The 22,437-nt window shown below is 30.4% G+C and overlaps 1 protein-coding gene across 2 annotated transcripts in view; it reads right to left on the bottom strand.

The window, feature by feature from the left end:
• ndfip2 (Nedd4 family interacting protein 2) overlaps positions 1 to 22,437 on the bottom strand; it is an 87,931-nt gene that overhangs the window by 41,056 nt on the left and 24,438 nt on the right. The window contains exons 5-8 of one of the 2 annotated variants that reach the window (XM_056463202.1): positions 18,819 to 18,943; positions 18,607 to 18,673; positions 16,200 to 16,305; positions 8,752 to 12,294 (exon numbers count right to left, since the gene is read on the bottom strand). In XM_056463202.1, coding sequence (XP_056319177.1) covers positions 16,202 to 16,305; positions 18,607 to 18,673; positions 18,819 to 18,943 — 296 coding nt within the window. In that variant the 3' untranslated portion in view covers positions 8,752 to 12,294; positions 16,200 to 16,201. Of the gene's footprint in view, positions 1 to 8,751; positions 12,295 to 16,199; positions 16,306 to 18,606; positions 18,674 to 18,818; positions 18,944 to 22,437 lie in introns of those variants that run through there. The other variant, XM_056463207.1, reaches the window with a different exon arrangement.

The following is a 22,437-nucleotide window of genomic DNA, read 5'->3' as shown; positions in this document are numbered from 1 at the left end:
GCTCCAACTTGCCTCAACACACCTGCACGGATGTTTCTAGAAAGCCTAGTAAGAGCTTGATTAGCTAGCCCAGGTGTGTCTGATTGGGGTTGGAACTAAACTTTGCAGGACACCGGCCCTCCAGGACCGAGCTTGGACATGCCTGATCTAGGCAAACCATATATGGTTACAACAGATGTTAATGTTATTAACGTCTTCTTGGACATCGTCATCCCTATATTTTGATATATATGGTTAATAAATATTGTACACAATAAACAATAGTGTTTACTTTACTTTATGTCACAAATATTGCGATCGAGACGGGCGAATGGGGAGCGCTGTTTCCGATCGCCATTCAATATAACAGACTGAACAGTTTTCTGTCAGTCATCATAGATGATCAGTCGTTATTATCTGACAGAGTCAATATAGCAGATACTCGTTTGCTGGCCTTGCTGAAAGATCTAAATTGGACAGGTTTCATTTATATAATGGATTCATTTATAATGAAGGAAATAATAGCAAGTTAATATTGGCAATAATACATCTTTATATGTAATTAAAAATTTTACATGTAATAAATGTATAACACTATATTAATATTTTACTCAAGCGATTTAATAGTGTGACCTGAAAACAGCAGTACTGTGCTTGTGTTTGTTTTGATCCAGGAAAACAATCCCTAATTCAACCACTGGGTGTCAAACTTACAGTTGAAGTCGGAATTGTTAACCCCCCTGAATTATTAGCCCTCCTATTTATTTTTTCCCCCAATTTCTATTTAAAGGAGAGAAGATTTTCTTCAACTCATTTCTAAACATAATAGTTTTAATAACTCATCTCTAATAACTGATTTATTTTATCTTTGCCATGATGACAGTAAATAATATTTGACTAGATATTTTTCATGACACTTTTGTATAGACGATCGAAAAAAATGTATAGCTTAAAGGGGCTAATAATTTTGACCTTAAAATGTTTTTAAAAAAAATTAAAAACTGCTTTTATTCCAGCCGAAATAAAACAAATAAGACTTTCTCCAGAAGAAAAAATATTATCAGACATACTGTGAAAATTTCCTTGCTCTGTTAAACATCATTTGGGAAATAAAAAAATAAAAAACTTATAAAGGGGATTTAATAATTCTGATTTCAACTGTACACACAGCAGCTTTAAGGTAAATGCACTCAAAAACTATTCTTGCTGCCTGTTCAAACTACTTATTTAAAATGAGCTGAATCAAGACAATTCTTGAGTTTTTTAGGGTCAACTTAATTGTTTTGTGCTCAATCTACTTACATTTTTAAAACTTAATCAAACACTGCATTTTTACAGTGAGTTTGCAAACAATTTATAAGGGCTGAGTTTAAACAAACAAATTAAATTTAGTAATGTTCAACCTAATTTGTTTAAATTCAGCCCATATCAATTGTTTCCAACTAGTTACCTTAAAAAAAAATTGTTAATCCAAGTGAATAATTTTATTTTCTCAGTTTGTTTTTAATAGGTGACGAGTTCTGAAATCCCCAATTTTACTTGATGTTCTACTTACTGACCACATAATATCTTAAATTTGCATTTTCCAGGATTAAAAAAAATGTAAAAGTGAACTCCGCTGATCTACTGAAAGCAGGAACACAGCCAAACAGTTTGCGGTTTTCTGTCAATGATCTAGAAAAGGCACGGCCGTCCGTGCCAGAAAAACAAGTGAAAGCCAAGCCACTGTGGTGCTTTTCTTGCCCACTTGAAAGGCAGTGGATTTGCTCTTCATCCCCTCCCTGGTGCTCTCCGAAGCTCCGAGAAGGCATGAAGGTGTCAGGTTTTATCAGTAAAAATAAAAAACTATCGCTTAACAACACGGCTTTCCGATGTATTTGTTCTTAGACCTACGTTTTGTTATTCGTCAAGGTGATGGGTTTTGTTTTCAGGCAGTTTTTCATCGGACGTGCTGTTGAATGAGGCTCTCGCGAAGCCTGTTGCGAGAAGTGTGTTGAAAAACACAGGTGGAAGTTTTTTCGAGGCATCTGACAGGTCGTTGACAACATACAAGAGAGGGGTGGCACTGTGCCATGCTGGCCCCGGGCGCCACTTACCCTCAACCCGTCAACTGTGGGCAAACGAGAAAGAGAGAGAGAGAGGCTTATGTTAAAGAGACAGTTCAGTCAGAAATACACATTTGATTTTGAGAAAGAAAGAAAGAAAGAACAAACGACATGATGCAACAAAACTCTCTAATTAGGATATACAGTTAAAGTCAAAATTATTCGCCCTGCTGTGAAGTTATTTCCCCCAAATATTTCCCAAATGATGTTTAACAGAGCAAGGAATTTTTCACAGTATATCCTATAATATTTTTTCTTCTGTAGAAAGACTTATTTGTTTTATTTCAGCTAGAATAAAAGGCAGTTTTTAATTTTTTAAAACCATTTTAAGTACCATTTTACTATTAGCCCCCTTAAGCAATATATATATATATATATATATATATTTATATATCATTGTGTACAACTGTATTGATGTTATTAATACTGCAACAATCAGAGTAATCTAAATGTGTTGGCTTACATTGTGTTATTGAAAGAGCAGTAAATCAAAGCTGGATTGTTCATAATCATTGACAATAATAAGAAGGCTTTATATCTGAACTATACAGTGCAGCAGTTGGATTCCTGAATAAAATAAAATAAAATAAAATAAAATAAAATAAAATAAAATAAAATAAAATAAAATAAATAAAAATAAATTAATTAATTAAAATAAATAAATAAATAAATATAAATAAATAAATAAATAAATATAAATAAAAATAAATAAATAAATAAATAAATAAAAATAAATAAATAAAAATAAATAAATAAATATAAATAAATAAATAAATAAATAAATAAATAAATAAATAAATAAATAAATAAATAAATAAATAAATAAATCTTTAAAGACAAAGCGTTTGTGAGCTCTGAAAAGCTCGGAAAAAGTTGTTGTTTTTTTTTACAACAATTGTGTTTAATAGAATTTGTGTTGGAAACTACCCATAATGCTGTAAAAAAATTCCACCAATCAGAATGTCACGATGAGGAAATCACAATAAAAGTGATTCATAAACTTTGGGTAAAACCAAAGTTAATGTTGTTATTCTTCTTGTGCTGGTTGGTTTGGTTCATGACTTTTAGCAATTTACATCCAAAATACTGCTGTACTGTACTATAAGGAGCATTAATTCTAACATATGTTGTATTAAGAAGGAACGTAAAACAAATCATGGTTTGTAGCAACAAAATGAAGACGACGAACAGAACAACAATGCAACAATTCTTGTTGACATTCCTGCAATCAGTTGGAGAATATTTATGACCCTAAAAATCATAGCATGTCCCGTCAACTATTTTTTTCTTTTTTGCACCATGTAATATTTTGCACTATATAATATTTATAGAGAAACAACAAATAAATACATTTATATATATTTTTTTTTATAGTTTTCCCTTTGTGATTCATGTTTTTATTTATTTTTATGTGTTTACTTGTTTATTTATCGCGTTATGGGATCTTAATCTTTCTTCCAACAACTTTTAATATTGAAAAGTTTAAAAAAGTGAATTTTATGAACACTTTTAATAGTGTAAAGTGATATATAGTCTGGGTTGGTGTTGTATATTACGCTACAAAAAACCTTGTAATAAACTGCCAGTATATTTTCTGTTAATTAACAGATTTATGTGTGTATATATTACTTCTTATACATTATATTATTTCAGACTACTAAAATGTCAATAATAGTCTCTCTGTTAAACCGTAGAGTTGAATTTTCAACATTAAAAGTCATCAGAGCAGAGATCAACATCCCATAATGCAATTCACAATCATAAATAAACACTTGAGAATCACAAAATACAGAAACTGTTCATTAACATACATTTTTTAAACATCCTATTAATACTCTGCCAAACTGCTTCTATATGATCATAACTGGAGTATTCTAGTTTGGTTGCAATGGTAGTTTGCAGTTCCCGTCCTTACTATGCATCTCCACTGCAAACAAGATTCAATATGATCACACAAGATAGACTTGTCGACTTGGTTTTGGTTGCATCAGGCCACAGTCTGAAGATCAAACAATTAAGAGTGAACAGGAGGAAGAAAAGCAGCAGGCAGGCGGGCCGCGAGTGCAGGTTGAGACGGAGCCCGTGACATTCCTCTCTGTACCTGTGTATGTGGAGCACTGAGTGGAGGAGCCCAGGACACACACTATTTACCCGCCGGGCCGGAAAGCCTTCAGGAGGAGGAGGAGGAGGAGGAGGAGAGGCCAGTGGGTGCATTACTTGCTTTAGACGTGGCCAGGAACAAAAAAAAAAAAAAAAAAAAACTGAAAATGCTGCCGACAGCAATTGTCAGCATGGCCCTTGCGCTTTCTCTAACAAACACACACACAAACAGTGTAGTTTGTACATACTCTCAACGTGTGACTAAATGTGTTTGCATTAACCATACAAACACTTGTCTTTGTATATGTTGAAACCTGTAAATTTAACATCACCAAATTTAATTAAATATTTTACATTTATTTGTATGCACAAAAGTCAAAATTAGTAATAATAATAAAATAATAATAATGAAATAAAAAGGAATAAAATAAATAATAATAATAACAGTAATAATAAATAATAATAATAATAATAATGATAATAATAATATTAAAATATTATTAATAATAAAATTCATAATAATAATAATAAAGCAAATAATATTAATGATGATGATAATTATAATACCAGTAATAATATTAAAAAATAATAATGAAATAAAACAATAATAATAACAGTAATAACAATAAATAATAATGCTGATAATAATAATAATAAAATAATAATAATAATAAAATAAATAAATAATAAAACAAATAATATTAATGATGATGATGATAATAATAATAATAACAGTAATAATAATAAATTATAATGAATAATAATAAATAATAATAAAATAAAAAGAATAAAATAAATAATAATAATATTATTAATAATAAAATATTAATAATAACAAATAAAATCCTTAACATTCAATTATTGGGTCTCATTTTGTATTATGTGGCCTTTATTATTATTATTATTATTATTATTAAATTAAAACACTGAATTAGCATTCATTTTTCCTGTAATGTCAAACACTTTTAATATTAAATTATTAAATGACGTTTATATGGTCTTCATCTACATAATCATCTTTGTGTGTAAATGCATCCAATAAATGCACAAATTTTATTTTTATATGCATGCAAGAACTCCAAAAGTAACAATTAAATATTAATACAAAAAGACATCTATTTTGGACATGATTTTCCTATTGCGTGTAAATGTTAATTTTCAAGTATTTTAAATACAATGCCGGTATATGATATACCAATATTGTGAATATATCTGTGAATGACTGGGAGCAACTAGGCGTCCATCAAGAAGAAAAGAGCGGAAGAATGCAGTTTACAACAGCCATACCATGTGCCGACCGGAAAGGCGTTATGTAAATGGGTCACTCATTAAAAGTTTATTAAGAGTCTGTCTCTGTCTCTGTGTGTGTGTGTGTGTGTGTGTGTGTGTGTGTGTGTGTGTGTGTGTGTGTGTGTGTGTGTGTGTGTGTGTGTGTGTGTGTGTGTGTGTGTATGTATAAACTTGAACACGGGTTAGAGAATTAGAGGAAAAAGTGCCACTTAGTGGTAGAGACGAAGGAATGAAATTATAATTTTTTTTAAGTATGGTGGATATTAGGTGAAGATGTTGATTTGGCATTTATATGGTACTGAATAAATAACATTCATATGTGAATGTTTTCAATATGCAACTTTGATAGTCTCAAGGTTTTACAGCATCAATATTATTAAAATGTAAAGTGTGTTATCACGTTACTTGTGCATTATGGATATTTGAGTCTTTTTCATTTATTTTTGTGTAACCGTTTACAATCAGATTGCATCAGTTACAGTATATTAAATTCATTTTTGCTAATTTTATTAAAGAGAGACCTATTGTGGCCCTTTTTACAAGATGTAAAACAAGTCTCAGATGTCCCCAGAGTGTGTATGTGAAGTTTCAGCTCAAAATACCCACAAATATTGTTTTATAACTCTCTGAAACTGCTCCTTTTAGGCTTTGATCCTAATTGCGTCATTTTGGTGACTGTCGCTTTAAATTCAAATAAGATTGTGCTCTTTTCAAAAGAGGGTGGAGCTACAAATGCCTATGTGTCAGCATAGTGGAAGGCTCAAAAACAAAGACTTGATTGAGGGAGATATCAATAGTGGGCGGGGCCTTCAATCTCTGATGACACGTACAAAGGGAGGATGTCAATCAAAGTGTTTCTGCAGACTGTTTTTACCAAGAGTGATTATAAAAAATAAGATTAATACATTTCTAGCATTATAAGCTGATTATAATCACACATTGTTGTCAAACAACTGTGTTTAATCACCTTTAAAAAGTGATTTTTGCATAATAGGTCCTCTTTAATGAAATAAAGTACTTATTATATAATTTGAGTTAGTAAACTTTAATAGTGCATTTGTAAAAGTATAACTATGATAAACAAATGCTAAACTATTTTTGGTCATTGATAAATACATGACCTAACATTAATAAAAAATCCTTATTGTAAAGTGTGACCTATTTTGGTTGATCATTTTGGCAGTGTTAACGCAAACAGGATAAATAGTGGCAAATGACATTTCCTTTCATAAATCTGTTTTACTCTAGGTACAAAAATAGTTCCTGTCAGGATGAGCAGGACAAAATGTTCCCATTAAAAAAAGCAGTATTTCATACAAGTGTCATTTAAGCAAAATGTCATGCATTCTTTGTTAACAGGCCTCCACTTTGTTGGCAAGACTTCAAAATAGTAACTGTATAAAAAAAAGTGTAATATCTTGGCACATTTCTTCAAGTTTGGCCTTTGCATGCAGCAAATAATCACCTTTTTCCTGTTTTCAGCATTTAAGCACTGCAAGGCAGAAGAATTAAAATGATGTAATTATAATTGTGTGGGTGTGTTGGTATGGATGTCAGTTTTGTAAGAGAGGTTTTTGTGTATGTGTGTTATTTTTATTACAGCACACATTTTGTTTTTAAATATACTTCAGTTTTTATTATTATTATTATTATTATTATTATTAATATTATTATTATTGTTATTATTTTAAAAAACAGTGGCAATGCATAAAATGAGAAGTATAAAATTATTATAAAAATGATTCATTTTTGTTCATTCATGGACCAGTGCGTGACATTTTTAATTGTACATTGTAAATTTCTGTATGGACATATGAATAAAGAAATAAAATACAATTACAGTTAAAATTATTTGTAACTTATTCATCTCTATAAATCCAGCATGCATTTAGGATGAATAGAAGATTATAAATATCTGTATAGATCTATGTATAAATAAATAAATAAATAAATAAATAAATAAATAAATAAAAATTACATTTAAGAGTATTTTTAACCTCTTCATCTCAAAATCCAGCATGCATTTAAGATGAATAGAAGACAGTACATTTCTGGATGGATGCATAAATAAATAAATACATAAATAAATAAATAAATAAATAAATAAGTAAAATACAATTACAGTTAAAATTATTTATAACTTCTCTCTATAAATCCAGGATGCATTTAAGATTTAAGAAGATTGTAAATTTATATAAATAGCTTATTTATTTATTCATTCATACATACAGAAATTTACAATCTTCTATTCATCTTAGAAGCATGCTGGATTTATAGAGATGAATAAGTTATAAATATACTTTGATTTAATTCAATATAATTTAAATTATAATTTATTCAATATAATTTAAATTATACAATCATCCATACACACGGATGATTGTATAATTTAAATTATATTGAATTAAATCAAAGTATATTTATAACTTATTCATCTCTATAAATCCAGCATGCTTCTAAGACGAATAGAAGATTGTAAATTTATGTATGTATGAATGAATAAATAAATAAATAAATAAATAAAAAATTACAGTTAAAAGCATTTATAACTTCTCTATAAATCCAGCATGAATTTAAATGAATAGAAGATTGTAAATGTCTGTATATGGATGAATGTATAAATAAATACATAACTATTTCAGTTAAGAGTATTTATAACTTATTCGTCTCCATAAATCCAGCATGCATTTAAGATGATATGAAGATTGTACATTTTTATACAGATGAATAAATAAATAAATATATAAATAAAATACAATTACAGTTAAAAGTATTTATAACTTATCTATAAATATTGTTTGTTTGGATGATTGTATAAATAAAATTAAATAATTTATTTATTAATTAAAATTAAAACTATTTATAACTTATTCATCTCTATAAATCCAGCATGCAATTAAGATGAATAGAAGATTCCACATTTCTCTATGGAGGGATTAAAGAATAAATAAACAAACAAAAAAATTAAAAAATTAAAAATAAATAAAATACAATTACAGTTCAAACTATTTATAACTTCTCTATAAATCCAGCATGCATTTAAATGAATAGAAGATTGTAAACATCTGTGTGGATGATTGTATAAATAAAATAAAATAAAAAAGTAAAATTACAGTTTAAAGTATTGAAAACTTATTCATCTCGATAATCCAGCATGCGTTTAAGATGAATAGAAGATTACAAACGTTACTGAAATATAATAACGGTTTTAATTACTAACCAGCTAATGAATTAAATATTCAAAAATAAGCCGACATTAAAACGAAACACCACAAAATGACCGCAGAGTTTCCAATTTTATTGGCATTATGCAAGACAAGAGAATAAACATACAGCACACAATCATCTCATCCAAAATCCTTATCCCAACAAAACAGTTTGGCTGTTTCACATACATTAAGTTCACTATTTTATTGTTTGTTTACTGAATTAGTCTCTTAAACTGCTGAGTTAACCATGCATTTCTCTGAATATCCGATATTGCTGAAGAGGCTTGTGATTAATAGAAACAAATGAGATTAGCATTCAGGCATTCAAGTAACTAAAGTCATCTAAGCAGGTCACAGCTTGAGCACAACCTAATAACGACAAACATTCAAATAAAAAGAGGGAGGAGGGAAACAAAACGAAGGTGCAAAAGGCAAATATATATATTTCAGGATAAGTACAAATTCTGTTTCCAGTTTGAAACACATCAATGAAGTAACTTAATCATTTACTATAAAGTTAAGCGAGAGTTAAGAAGAGGAGAAACTGTGCAATTAGCTCACTAGAGTCAAATTCTACCTAAAACTGTACTTTTATTATACTGCAATACAATCAAGGCCTTGGATGCAATGAAGCAAGGGGAATTAAACTAGTCTAGTATCATCAATCTAGCCAAGTTTGTTAAAAGACATTGCATAGGATGTCTTGACCAGTGTTGGGTGTAATTAATCACAAAGTAACTAGTTACAGTAATTAAGTTACTTTTACGCTGAAAAAGTAATGAAGAGGATTACTTTTTGTTTGTAGGTAATCTAATTATAGTTACTTAAAATGCTGTGCATAAATTAAACAGTTCAGTGTCCGTTTGTTGACGTGATGTGAGTATTTTTACTGCCACAAAGGTCAAAAATGAATATAGTTAGTATTTAAAATGCAGTAAACATTTCTGTCTTCCATGGATCTCGTTATTAAAACTGCTGTGTTATTATATATTTAGATTTTTTTAGGCCAATCTGTCAAAAACTGTCCTTTGGTGTGACCGTCTCAAGCATATATTTGGCAACTCTTAGAAAAGAAAAAGAAAATCATAAATAAATCCCTTAAGGCTAATTTTAAGAGTGGCTATTTTTGTAAATAGCACTCATATCTTTCACTCATATATTACAGTTTCTATAACTGATACATTCCTCTGGTGTGACACTATATGCTAATTCGGCAATTCCACTGAAAACTAGTATTAGTTGAAGGACCCCACACTCAGCTTTATTCTTGTTCAGACTACGTATTTAAAATGAGCTGAATCAACACAATTTTTGAGATTTCATTGGGACAACTTAACAAATTTATGTGGATTGAACATAAAAAAAAAGTGTTAAGTTCACTTAATTGATTTGTGTGGAACCCTACACTTTTTAGTGCATTCAAAGTCATGTGACTGAAGCCCATTACGTGCACATGTAAACTTTTTGTCTGAGAGTTTTTCACACTGTGGAAGCCTGCATTTTCTACAGTGTACGTTGTCCAAACACAAATCGATTAAGTTAACACACTCACAAAAGTGGACTGAACATGAAGCAATTAAGTTGTCCCAAAAGCATCACAATAATTGTGATTTTCAGCTCATTTTGATTATGTACCTTGAACAAGCAGCAAAAAATGAATGTATTTAATTACATTTTTTAAAAATTGAGTGTATTAAACTTTTTGGAAACCACTATAGAATTGTTAATGTTTGTTGTCCCTTAGTGTGACACCCATATTTTTAACCTAAGTCAGAAAATTCATGGAAGATTTAAGTTGAGTCAACTCAAAAAAAAAAAAGCTGTGCAGTAAGTTGCCTTACAATTTTAAGTTGAGTCAACTTTTTTACAGTGTTATTTTACAAATATATTTGCAGAATATTGTGTATTGAATACTTTTCAACAAAATAAATCATGTTTTTGCACAACGAATCCAAAATTTTTATCGTAAAAAAATTTATTTGACCTCACATTGTGTCAATACTGTCTCCAAAACGTTTGACCGCCAAAAAAAAAAATCCCAATATTTTCTTAAGCAGGGAGAAGACAACAAAATTCACTATTCAAAGACTCCCTTTTGTATTGTTTGACGAATTATTTCACAACGGATTAATTACAGTCTGAAAGTTTGAAGTAGTTTTAAAGTTTAAATAATTAAAGTAGTTTTAAAGAATTTTGAAGCAGTTGGAAGAGATACAGTAGATGAGTACATACATGTTAACATGTTTCTAGTATGGATTGTTGGATCTAGCATGTTTCTTGTTAGGCAGTTGATAGGGTGTTCTGAGTGGTTGCTAAGGTGTTGTTAGGTTGCTTTTGTTAAGCAGGGACCTGACAACAAAATCAACTTCACTATTCGAAGACTCCATTTTGTCTTGTTTTATGAATTATTTCGCAACGGAATAATTAATACGCATTGGATTCGGTGCGCAACGTTTGTGCGCATGACAAACTTTTTGGATTTGGATACAAAAACATAAGCGCATATGAAAATTTTGGACTTTGGACTGAGCAAAGATCTTAAAAGGTTCGATTCGTCCGATGATCACACATGCTGAAGAAGCCATGACTTAAGTAGGTATGCTTGAAATTTACGAGGATTTTAAGTGCCATCGAGTAGAGCTGCGCAACATATCGTTTCAGCATCGATATCGCAATGTGATCATTCGCAATAGTCATTCGCAATGTGGAGTCTAGATTATAATTGATCATTTTGCAAGTGTGAAGGCCTGTGACTGTGACAAATTACTAACGATTAACTTGTTTATAAAACGAAGACTGCGCAGTGTTATTTTACATTTGATTATTCAATTATTGTCCACCTGAATACAGTTCAACAATCAAACGCTGTTGATTTAATTTATATCTTTTTCTTTATTGAATTTGTCTATGCTTGTAGATTGTTTATATTTTATGCATATGCACTCCCTTACAGAATCATCCCAATCAATCTAAAATGATCAATTCTTTCCAAATAGTTATTCAGCACATCTAAATATGTATTCCTTTAGCAATATATATCGCAGAATAAAAAATATATATCTCGCAATGTTCATTTTTTTTCAATATTGTGCAGCCCTAGCATCGAGTCAAGTAATTAAATTACATATTGAGAAATTAAGTTACCTTTCAGACAAAGTAATTTAATGATACTATTAGTAACTAGTAATTAATTACCATTTTGAAGTAACTTACCCAACATTGGTCTTGACTGCATATTTCCTAGTCATTTTTGCAGATTATTTATGTTTTTTGAGACCCAAACACATAAATCCATTACTTTTCATGCAGTGTTTGAGAAGTTTGTGTGTGTGTGCATGTTTGAAATACAGTATTAAGAAGTTTTCGGGAGGCAGGGAAATTCTGAAGTGAAAAAAAATGAATACTGGGAGTTGATTTGCTCTCGTTCAGAGTTCATTTTCACCGGGTTGAGTTCAGAACGTTTGGCAGAGATACTCGTTTTGTGTTTGTTTGTTTTTTCTCTCTCTCTCTCTTCTTCCTCTTCCCCTCAGTGGGATCCAGTCCAGTTCATTTGACGGGTTGCAAATCATGAAGGAATTTCACATTAGGGAGGAATGTTTTGGTGAGGCGACCTTGAAAGAGACAGAGTGAATGAGAGTGAAGCTTGTTTTCTGGAGCTTTGCCACCACGGCCTTCATTGTGCAAACTGCATCTAAGCAAGGTTATGAGAGCTATTATCAATGAAGCAAATTACATCCGGCTTGCATGTCCAAGTGAACAAAAGCATAATCAGTTCTTCTTGTACTCTGGAACAAATTCAACCCCAGCCCCCCCCCCCAAAAAAAATGTGTTTGCTTGCTTCAATAAAAGGCACTTCGACAGTGTAGTGTAAAATATGTATATAACATCTTTTGTTACTTGAATTAGTATTTTCAGAATCAGAATCAGTTTTATTGCCAAGTGTGCTTCACACACACAAGGAATTTGTTTTGGCTACAGAAGCTTCCAGTGTACATAAAGTGACAAGTGACAACACAAAATAAATATGAAAAAAATAAAATAAAATAAAAATGATGAACATTAAACAGATGCGGTTAGTCAAAAAACCTGGATGTTGAGTTGTATGTACAGATTGTGTTTGATAAACAAAAAACAGGACAGACTAACAAAAGCAGTGCAAACACTGGAGAGCCCCACACCGAGGCGGCCATCCGCGGCGCCATCTTGATGAACCCGGGGGGTTTTCAGAATTAAATTTAGCATTAGAACGTAACTAAATTTAAAATACTACTACTACTACTACTAATAATAATAATAATAATAATAAATATAGCTGCAAGCAGCAATAGCGAGGCCAAGCAATTCACGAGGCACAATTCCAAATCAGTCCAGAGGCCATGAGCAGAAAGCTCTACAGAGAGCACCAGATCAAATAAAAACAATGAGTTCCTAATACATGTGAAGTTCATTTGAGTGGAAATGTAAGTAAAATGTAAGCATATGAATAATTTATTGGTTTATAACTCTTTACCAGTAGGTGGCGCTGTTACCAAATGTATGTGATGTGGTCAGTGTGAGGTGACAATAGCCACTTTCACACATACAGACCTTTCAGGAAAATTACCAGCAATTTTCCGGAGAGGTTTGTATGTGTGAACAGGCCCTTTTTGAAAATACTGGTAAATTTGTTCTGGTAATTTTCCGGAAAGAGAAGTTGTAACATTACCGTTGATTTGCCGGAACGTTGCTCTGTGTGAATGCAGAAGGAAAATTGCCGGAAAGAGCGCATTCATGCTTATAATTTTTATTTTATTAATAACTTTGTGACTTTTTTTATGAACATTTTATTTTTAATTTAACCGTTTTATTTTATTTATAAATATTTTATTCCCCGTGATGGGTTGCAGCATTTTATGTGTAAAATATATGCTGGATAAGTTGGTGGTTCATTCCGCTGTGGCGACCTCAGATTAATAAAGGGACTAAGGCGAAACGAAAATGAATGAATGAATGTATAAATATTTATTTTATGGGCGTCAGGGTGGCGCAGTGGGTAGCACTATGAAAATGCCTCAGTTGGGTCAGTTGGCGTTTCTGTGTGGAGTTTGCATGTTCTCCCAGTGTTCGCGTGGGTTTCCTCCGGGTGCTCCGAGTTTCCCCCACAAGTCCAAAAACATGTGGTATAGGTGAATTGAGTTAGCTAAAATGTCCATAGTGTATGTGTATTAATGAGACTGGGTGTTTTCCAGTGATGGGTTGCTGCTGGATGTACATCCGCTGCGTAAAACATATGCTGAATAAGTTGGCAGTTCATTCTGCTGTGGTGACCCCAGATTAATAAAGGGACTAAGGCAAAAAGAAAATGAATGAATATCTATTTTATTTAAATAATTATACATTATATTTTATTTGTAATTATTACGATTGTATAAAATAAATAGTTTCATTTAATTAAATCATTAAAAACAATTAAATAGTTTTTTTATGTTTTGCATCAATCAGCCTCAGTAAAAGCGCTTTTTCCTTTTGCTTTCGACGTTTTATTAAGTCATCTGAGAGCAAACGAGTTATCTCAAATATCAAAAGATGATTTTTGGCTATGCGTGTGTTTTGCTTGGTTATTTTCCAGCTTGGTTATTATGCATATTAGGCAATTCCTGACCAAAGAGGAAATGTTTCTTCTCAAGGCAACATTCAACACATAACATGACAGCCACAGTAATTAAGCTTACCACAGGAAAAAAAAATTGGCAGCTTTGGTCTCTTAAAGCATTCAGTAGCAGCAGTCAAACATTTTACCACATAAAAAAATATGATATTATAGTAGAAAAAATATACTTTAAAGTAAATGATAATAAAATATGAATAAATATAATAATTTCAATAAAATAATTTCAGCCCAAAACACACTTAAACTGCTTAAATTGTAATGCCCATTGAATAATTGGTTACAAATAATCTAATTAAACCCATGATGTCATTCCATATCCAATCGTTGACCAAATTTCAGTATCAAATATTAAAACAAATAAAATCTACTTTAATAAAACAAACATATATAATACATACAATTAAATTACATTACAATAACATTATACTTTTAAATTAAGCAATCATATCATACTAAAATAAAGTCTGAGATACAAAATTTTGTTTGCAAAAACTGTAATGCAAAAAATTTGATATAAAAGATAATAATGAAAATGATTAAACCTAACTAAAGCTACACTGTAAAAAAATATTACTGCCTTAAAATTGTTTAGTTGAATCAAATGAATGTTTCTAGTCATCTCGACTTACATTTGTTAAACTGACTAAAAATATGAAGCTGAACCTTATACAGTATAACTGAAACAATTTTGTTGCAACCTGATTAACTTAAAATACGTTTAAGTAACATAAAAGCATTGGTTGTCATGACTTTTTGTCATGTCATATTTTTTACTGTGTACTATTTCTTGCCCTATGTCCTAAATACAACCAAATAAAATTACTGAAATGACAATTTTCTGTTGTAAAAGCTGTATTTAAGGATGAGATGTCCTGTTTTTGTGTTTGTATCAAATAAAATGTAAAAACTGGAAACATATCCATGTGAAATGCACGTACATTTCAAATAACTTCTGTAAAAATGTTAAAATAGTAGTAAAATAAGGTTCAGAGGAACAAAACACTTGTATATTTATTATATCCAGTACTTATTAATAATGCAAGAATAAATGATCATAATAGATTTTATTATATTTAAAATGACTGAAATCGTTCATGTCAAGATTTTAAATGACACTATGAAAAGGTTTGAAATGACACTTTTCCATGTTAAAATGAGTGTTTTGGGGTCAAATGTAATCCTTAAACAGCATGTTTTCATATGTAATTACAAAATTCATGTTAAAGACATTGTAGGTATACAGTTAAAGATACAAATATTAGATTTTCTTTTTCAAAGATGTCCTAAGCGATGTTTAACAGAGCAAGGAAATTTCCACAGTATTTCCTATAATATAGTTTTTCTTCTAGAGAAAGTCTTATTAAATTTATTTTAATTTGTAAAGGTTTTTTTAAAGGTCAATATTAATAGTCCCTTAAGAAATAAATATTTTCAATTGGCTGTGAACCAAACAACTGTTGTCCAATGACTTTGCCTATAGTAAATATAATTAACCTAGTTTAACATTTACATTGCACTTTAAGGTGAATACTAGTATCTTGAAAAATAACTAGTAAATATTACTGTCATCATGGCAAAGACAAAAGAAATTAGTTATTAAAAATAATACGTTTAGAAATGTGTTGAAAATCTCTGTTAAACAGCACAAATGACACAGGAAGGCAAATAATTTTGACATTAACTGTATATTACACTGAATGACATTTTTAAAGGGGGCCTACAGCAAACTATGTTAATATGTGATATTCGTTATTTATTTATTCTTCATTTTTTGCTCACGATGCATTCTAATGCACAAACAAATAGAATGAATATATTTGAAGGGATGTTTAGCTTTTTTATAAGCGTGTGTAAAGTCATCCTCACCTCTAGTACAGGAGGAAGAAGCGTGTTCTGAGTGAAGAAACCATGCTTTCTGACATGTTACGGACTTTCAGGTAGTTCACAAACCCTCTGAAGAACAGCAGGAGCCCTGGGGAGGAAGGAAAACAGGTTAAAGGTCATAACTGGATCGGGTCGGGGCTCTGGCCGCTCCATCCATTAAAAATGAATGTTTTATGCATATCAGGGCTTTATGAACACCACTACACATACATGAAGAGAAAATATGTGCAACCTTATTAGTAATTTATACAACTTTTGTATACCTCTGTGTATTTTTTGTGTGATATTTTTGTTATCATTGTCTCACTTTCCTTGTTTTGTAGTTTTGTAATGATCTTTAGTCTTATTTCCTATTAGATGTTGATTTTATTTCCAACTATTTCTGTACAGCGCCTTGGGTCCAATCATGGTGTTGAAAGGGCTTTATAAATAGCAGCAAATCACTAATGCGACAATTATTAATTGCTCAAATTCATTAAAATTCATTCAGAGCTTCATTGTGCTTACAAAAATATATACCAACAATTGAAGGCAAAATTATTATCCTTCGATCCGGTGAGGTTTATTATTCTTTTTAAAAAATATTTTCCAAGTGATGTCTAACCGAGGAAGGTAATGTTCCTATATTTAATATTCTGTAACAATTAAAACATTACATGAAGACTAATATTTATTTATTTATTTATTTATGTATTTATTTATTTATTTATGTATGTATGTATGTATGTATGTATGTATGTATGTATGTATGTATGTATGTATGTTTGTATGTATGTATGTATGTATGTATGTATGTATGTATGTATGTATGTATGTATGTATGTATGTATGTATGTATGTATGTATGCATGTATGTATGTATGTATGTATGTATGTTTTAGTTCCATATCAGCAGCATTGCTATATTCATGACAAAACCTGTACTAAATATACAATATATAACATGCAATCATATCGGTTTCTTAATAAACATTCATTATACAAAAAAACAAACAAAAAAAAATACATATAACAACACTGAAAAAGAGTCATATGCAATCTTTTAGTTTGATTAATGATAAATATTGTACAATTCCTCCAGAAGACACCTTTTAAACATTTCCCTTAAAATATTTCCTGAATAAAAATGCTTCTCTAATATCAATTCAAAATACGCACTCAAATGAAATATGTTTTATCGTCATAATATTCGTACACGAGTCACAAATAGAATTTTCCTCCTCTTTCAATGAATATGAGTGTGGAAGTCTTGAGTGGCCGATTGTAGATCTCATATGTGGATCAAAATGTAGTCATACGTAGTTTTCAAAATGGGCAGGAGGGCTAATAATTTAGATTTCAACTATATACATGTAGCCTACATGTGTGAAAAAAATTCAGATCCAAATTTTAAAGTTACGATTTATAGTTTTTATTGTGTCAATTTTTAATGACATTTCTTTTCCTAAATTTACATTTTTAGACAACACTATACCAAAAAAAGTTCCGAAATCAATCTTTCTTAGCAAGACCCTTATTTTCAAATCACAACAAATAAAAACATTACTTTTAAGTTATTCGGACCAATTGCTGTTTTCTGTGAAACAACATGCCCTAAATGACAACATTTTTATTTCAAATTTGGATGAAATTTTATCAGATATTAAACAAATATTAACATTTTACTCAAAAACATTCCTAATAAATCCAGTGATTTTTTTTCCACAGGTGTATTTTGAACTGAATTGAATTCGAGTTGTATTGTAATCAGCTAACCAGCAGATGGCAGGAGAGTACTATATGAAATCATCGGTGGTGACTGACTCAAACAAAGCAAACCTATTATTTTGACACTCATTCTCTTATGATCACGTCCCCAAACCTTACAAACCCTGTTTAACCCTTTGACTTTGACGCTCTACAAAATGGTTGACCATGTTTTAACTGTTTTAAATAATGACTGTTAAAGTCATTTAAAGAATGACTGTTTTAAATAATGGTTTACACACACAGCATTGTTGGTTTCCATAAAAAACATAATTCTGTTGCACTACTACACTTGATTTTGGTTTTATTGTGAAAAAATTAATCAAGAAAGCATGTTGAATGATAATCTGAAATATTGTATGGCATACTTCAAACAATAAAGGTGATTTACTATTCAAAAAAGTTTTATTTTGAATATTTTTTGAATAAATTTGTCCTACACTTCATATTTTCAGATTTTTCATAATATATGTATTTATTCTGGTACTTTTACCATAAACCGACATATCTACCATTTGGTAGAGGTTGATATTTAAGAAATTATGAGATGTGTTGAAATAAAATGCACTGAGCGTGTTAACTAACGACGATCTTGGTGGGGTAGTTAAAGGGTTAACCACCATAAAATAAACTAAAAACTCACCCAGAACCAGGAAAATCCACCACAGCCAGTACTGTCCATTGAAGTATCCGGTAAAGTAATCTGAAAACTGAAAAGAGGAGGACTAATATAAATCACATTCATAATGAGCATGTTTTTCTTTTAATGGTCATTGTACTTAAAGTCCATTCATTCTTAATTGTGTGTTTTTTCAGATAATCGATAACAGTCAGATTTATTCATCTGAGACTCACCCTGACGATGAGGATCCACTTGATAAGAGAAAGACCAAAGCCGCAGATAGCACCATATCGACCAGCAATGGTATTGGTCAAACAGAAGGACAAGCAAAACCCGATCCAGTTGAAAAGAAAGGCCACTAGTCATAGAAACAGAAAGAGAAAATGTTACATTAATGAAGAATGACTGCAAATAGGCCTGTCACAACATCTATCTTTTGTCGTCCGATATATTGCAACAAAATATATTGTGATAAATTATAATATTGTCATTTTAAGACCATTTTATGCCTCTCGTTATATAATGTCAGAATGACAAAATAAAAGCATCACAACACAAGTACAGTTTTGCAAAGAACACATAATACTTTATTCTTAAGAATATTTGGTTTATTGTAATTTTAACAATTTAATAAATTAATAATTAGGCATTGGGAACATTGTGGCATTGATTATTGTGACAGGCCAAATCATGAAATACCATTATTCAAAAATACAGTAATCATTTTGTACTTAAAGATGCTAGTAAGCTGAACTTTGAAATCTCTTTATTTTAAATGTTGGGCACCTTGCATGCATTAAATGTGCTTTTTAAGAATATGAAATCACTAAGTACATATACAGTGCTCAGCATAAATGAGTACACTCTTCAAAAATCTCATATTTGCTTTACAATAATATATATATATATATATATATATATATATATATATATATATATATATATATATATATATATATATATATATACATATATATATACATATATACATACATATATACATATATATATATATATACACATATATGCATATATATATATACATATATACATATATATATATATATATATATATATATATATATATATATATATATATATATATATATATATATATATATATATATACATACATATATACACACACACAGTTGCAACCAGAATTATTCAACTGCCTTTAATTTTTTTTTCTCTCTTTTTTTTTTAATATTTCCCAAATGATGTTTAACAGAGTGAGGAAATTTTCACAGTATTTTCTGATAATATTTTTTATTCTGGAGAAAGTCCTATTTGTTTTATTTCTGCAAGAATAAAAGCAGTTTTTAATTTTTTAAAGCCATTTTAAGGTCAAAATTATAGAAGTGTCTTGAAAAATATCTAGTCAAATATTATTTACTGTCATCATGGCAAAGATAAAATAAATCAGTTATTAGAAAAGAATTATTAAAACTATTATGTTTAGAAATGCGTTAAACAAATCTTCTCTCCGTTAAACAAAAAATTGGGGCTAAAAATAAACAGGGGGCTAATAAATCAGGGGACTGAATAATTCTGATTGCAACTGTATATATATATATATATATAAATGGATAAAAATATTCATTTTCAAAAGGGTTTGTGCTCGTCTATGCTGAGCACTGTATATGAAGTAAAATTTTGTTGCCTTTGAACAAAAGACTTCAACAAATACAGTTTTGAAAAGCCTGATTAAAGGGATAGTTTACACAAAAAAGAAAATGTCCTCAGCATTCACTCAGACTCAAGTGGTTCTAAACTTTTATGAATGAATGCCTTTCTTCTGTTGAAAAAAAAAAAAAAAATATTTAGAAGAAGTGAATGGCTGTTTTTTTCATTATTCTTCTGTGATATGTTGTTGGTTTTTTTCGTGAGATGCACAGACACAAGGGTGTGATTATTCTGGAACAGAAGTTTGATATCTTGTTGAACTAAGTGTTTCTGATCAGATCATTTTGGTTTGACCTTATTAGGGCTCCTTGATGAATACCTCTATTTGGAAATAATTAATTATTTCAGATTAATAGGTGAAGCTGGTCTTCAGTGTTTCAGCTTTCAGCAGTGACACTGAACTGAACTAAACCGTGACAACTGAACTGAAGCTGTTTTAATTTACCAGAACTTCATTCAAGCTAAGCTGCTTTGACACAATCTGTAAAAAGGGCTTTAAAAATAAAGAATTTATTGAATGTTTATTGAAAAACATATTGTGTTCAACAGAAGAAACTATAGTTAAGAACAAGTGGAGGGTTCATTTTTGGGTGAACTATTCCTTTAAATATCTGATAGAGAGATAGCAATGCACTGTTAATGAAAGAGTGAGTAATAATTAATCAAAAAAGACTGGACTGTGATCATCTACACTGCACTGTCATGCTCATAGCACGGAGTAAACACGATTTACTGTTTATGTAAACACATAATGCAACACAACACTACCACCAGATGGCGCACAAAGATCACTAATGCAACAACTACGCGGTAAAGTCTACACGGGATACAGCTGCGGATACTCACGTCAACATGGTCTAAGTTTTGTGACGCTTTACAACAATTTGTATTTTTACATTAATGTTAGCGGTGGAGTTAGAGTTGGAGTGTTAATGAAACGCAATTTACTGAGTAATTTAATAAATAATATGAATAATACTCTGTATAATTACTGTTTTACATTACTGTGGTGGTTGGGTTTAGGTATAACGTTAAGGTAATTAAACGAGAAATCCAGAGTGCGAATTTTACAATGACCATAGAGAGGACTCACCTTTTTCTGCAATGTTAGTGTAATACATGCTTTAGTTAATAAAATATATGTATTTAAACATGTATTATTACAACTAACTTAACAATAAAACATACTGTGTTTTTGAGGTAACATTAGGCCTATATTTAGTGTATTCGGACCTACAGTAACCTCTGATTATTTATTTCCGAGGTTACTCTAGGTCAGGGATCACCAAACTTGTTCCTGGAGGTACGGTGTCATGCAGATTTTAGCTCCAACCCTCATCAAACACACCTGAACTAGCTAATCAAGGTCTTGAAACATACAGGCAGGTGTGTTGAGGCAAGCTGGAGCTAAACCCTGCAGGGCACCGGACCTCCAGGAACGAGATTGGTGACCCCTGCTTTAGGTTAAACTATAAAAACTATGCGTCTAATTTTAATTTACTTTTACTTTTGAATACTTACGATGTCCATCGGTGCTCTAGATGGGCCAGTATATTTATCCCTCGCATTGACTGATTGGCACGATTATGCATTTACAATGGTATGAACCATTATAGGGGTGGTCAAATGTATTTTTATATTATATATTACTTTAGTTATTAATATTATTTTTTAAGATACAGGTAAGAGAAAACTACTTCTCAATATAAAGGACTGACCCCCAATACATCTTATTTTGACGTCCTACAGGGGGAACTAAAGTTAAAGGTGCAGTAGGTGATTGCCTCTAGAAACCTTTTTTGTTGTGCTGGTTTAAAGTGTCTTCACATTTCAATAGTAATAATTAAAGTAAATGATGTAAATGTATTTATATGTATTTTTTGATTCTGGGTAAGGCATTAGATTTAAAAAAAGTTTAATATTGTCAGGCCGATAATTCCCATAATTCTGATAAAGAGGCCAAACTGCACTGAAAAAAGTGTTGCATGCAAAACTGTTGCAAACTATTTAATTGTGTTGAATTTAAACAAACAAATTAAATTTAACAATGTTCAACTTAATTTGTTTAAATTTAGCCCAAATAAATTGTTTACAACCACTTAACGTAAAGAAATTGAGTAAATCCAAGGAATCATCTTTAAATAATTTTTTTTCAGTGTGTCTGTG

The sequence above is a fragment of the Danio aesculapii genome, chromosome 1 (genome assembly GCF_903798145.1).
Source record: "Danio aesculapii chromosome 1, fDanAes4.1, whole genome shotgun sequence".
NCBI lineage: Eukaryota > Metazoa > Chordata > Actinopteri > Cypriniformes > Danionidae > Danio > Danio aesculapii.
This window is presented reverse-complemented; position numbering and strand designations above follow the sequence as displayed.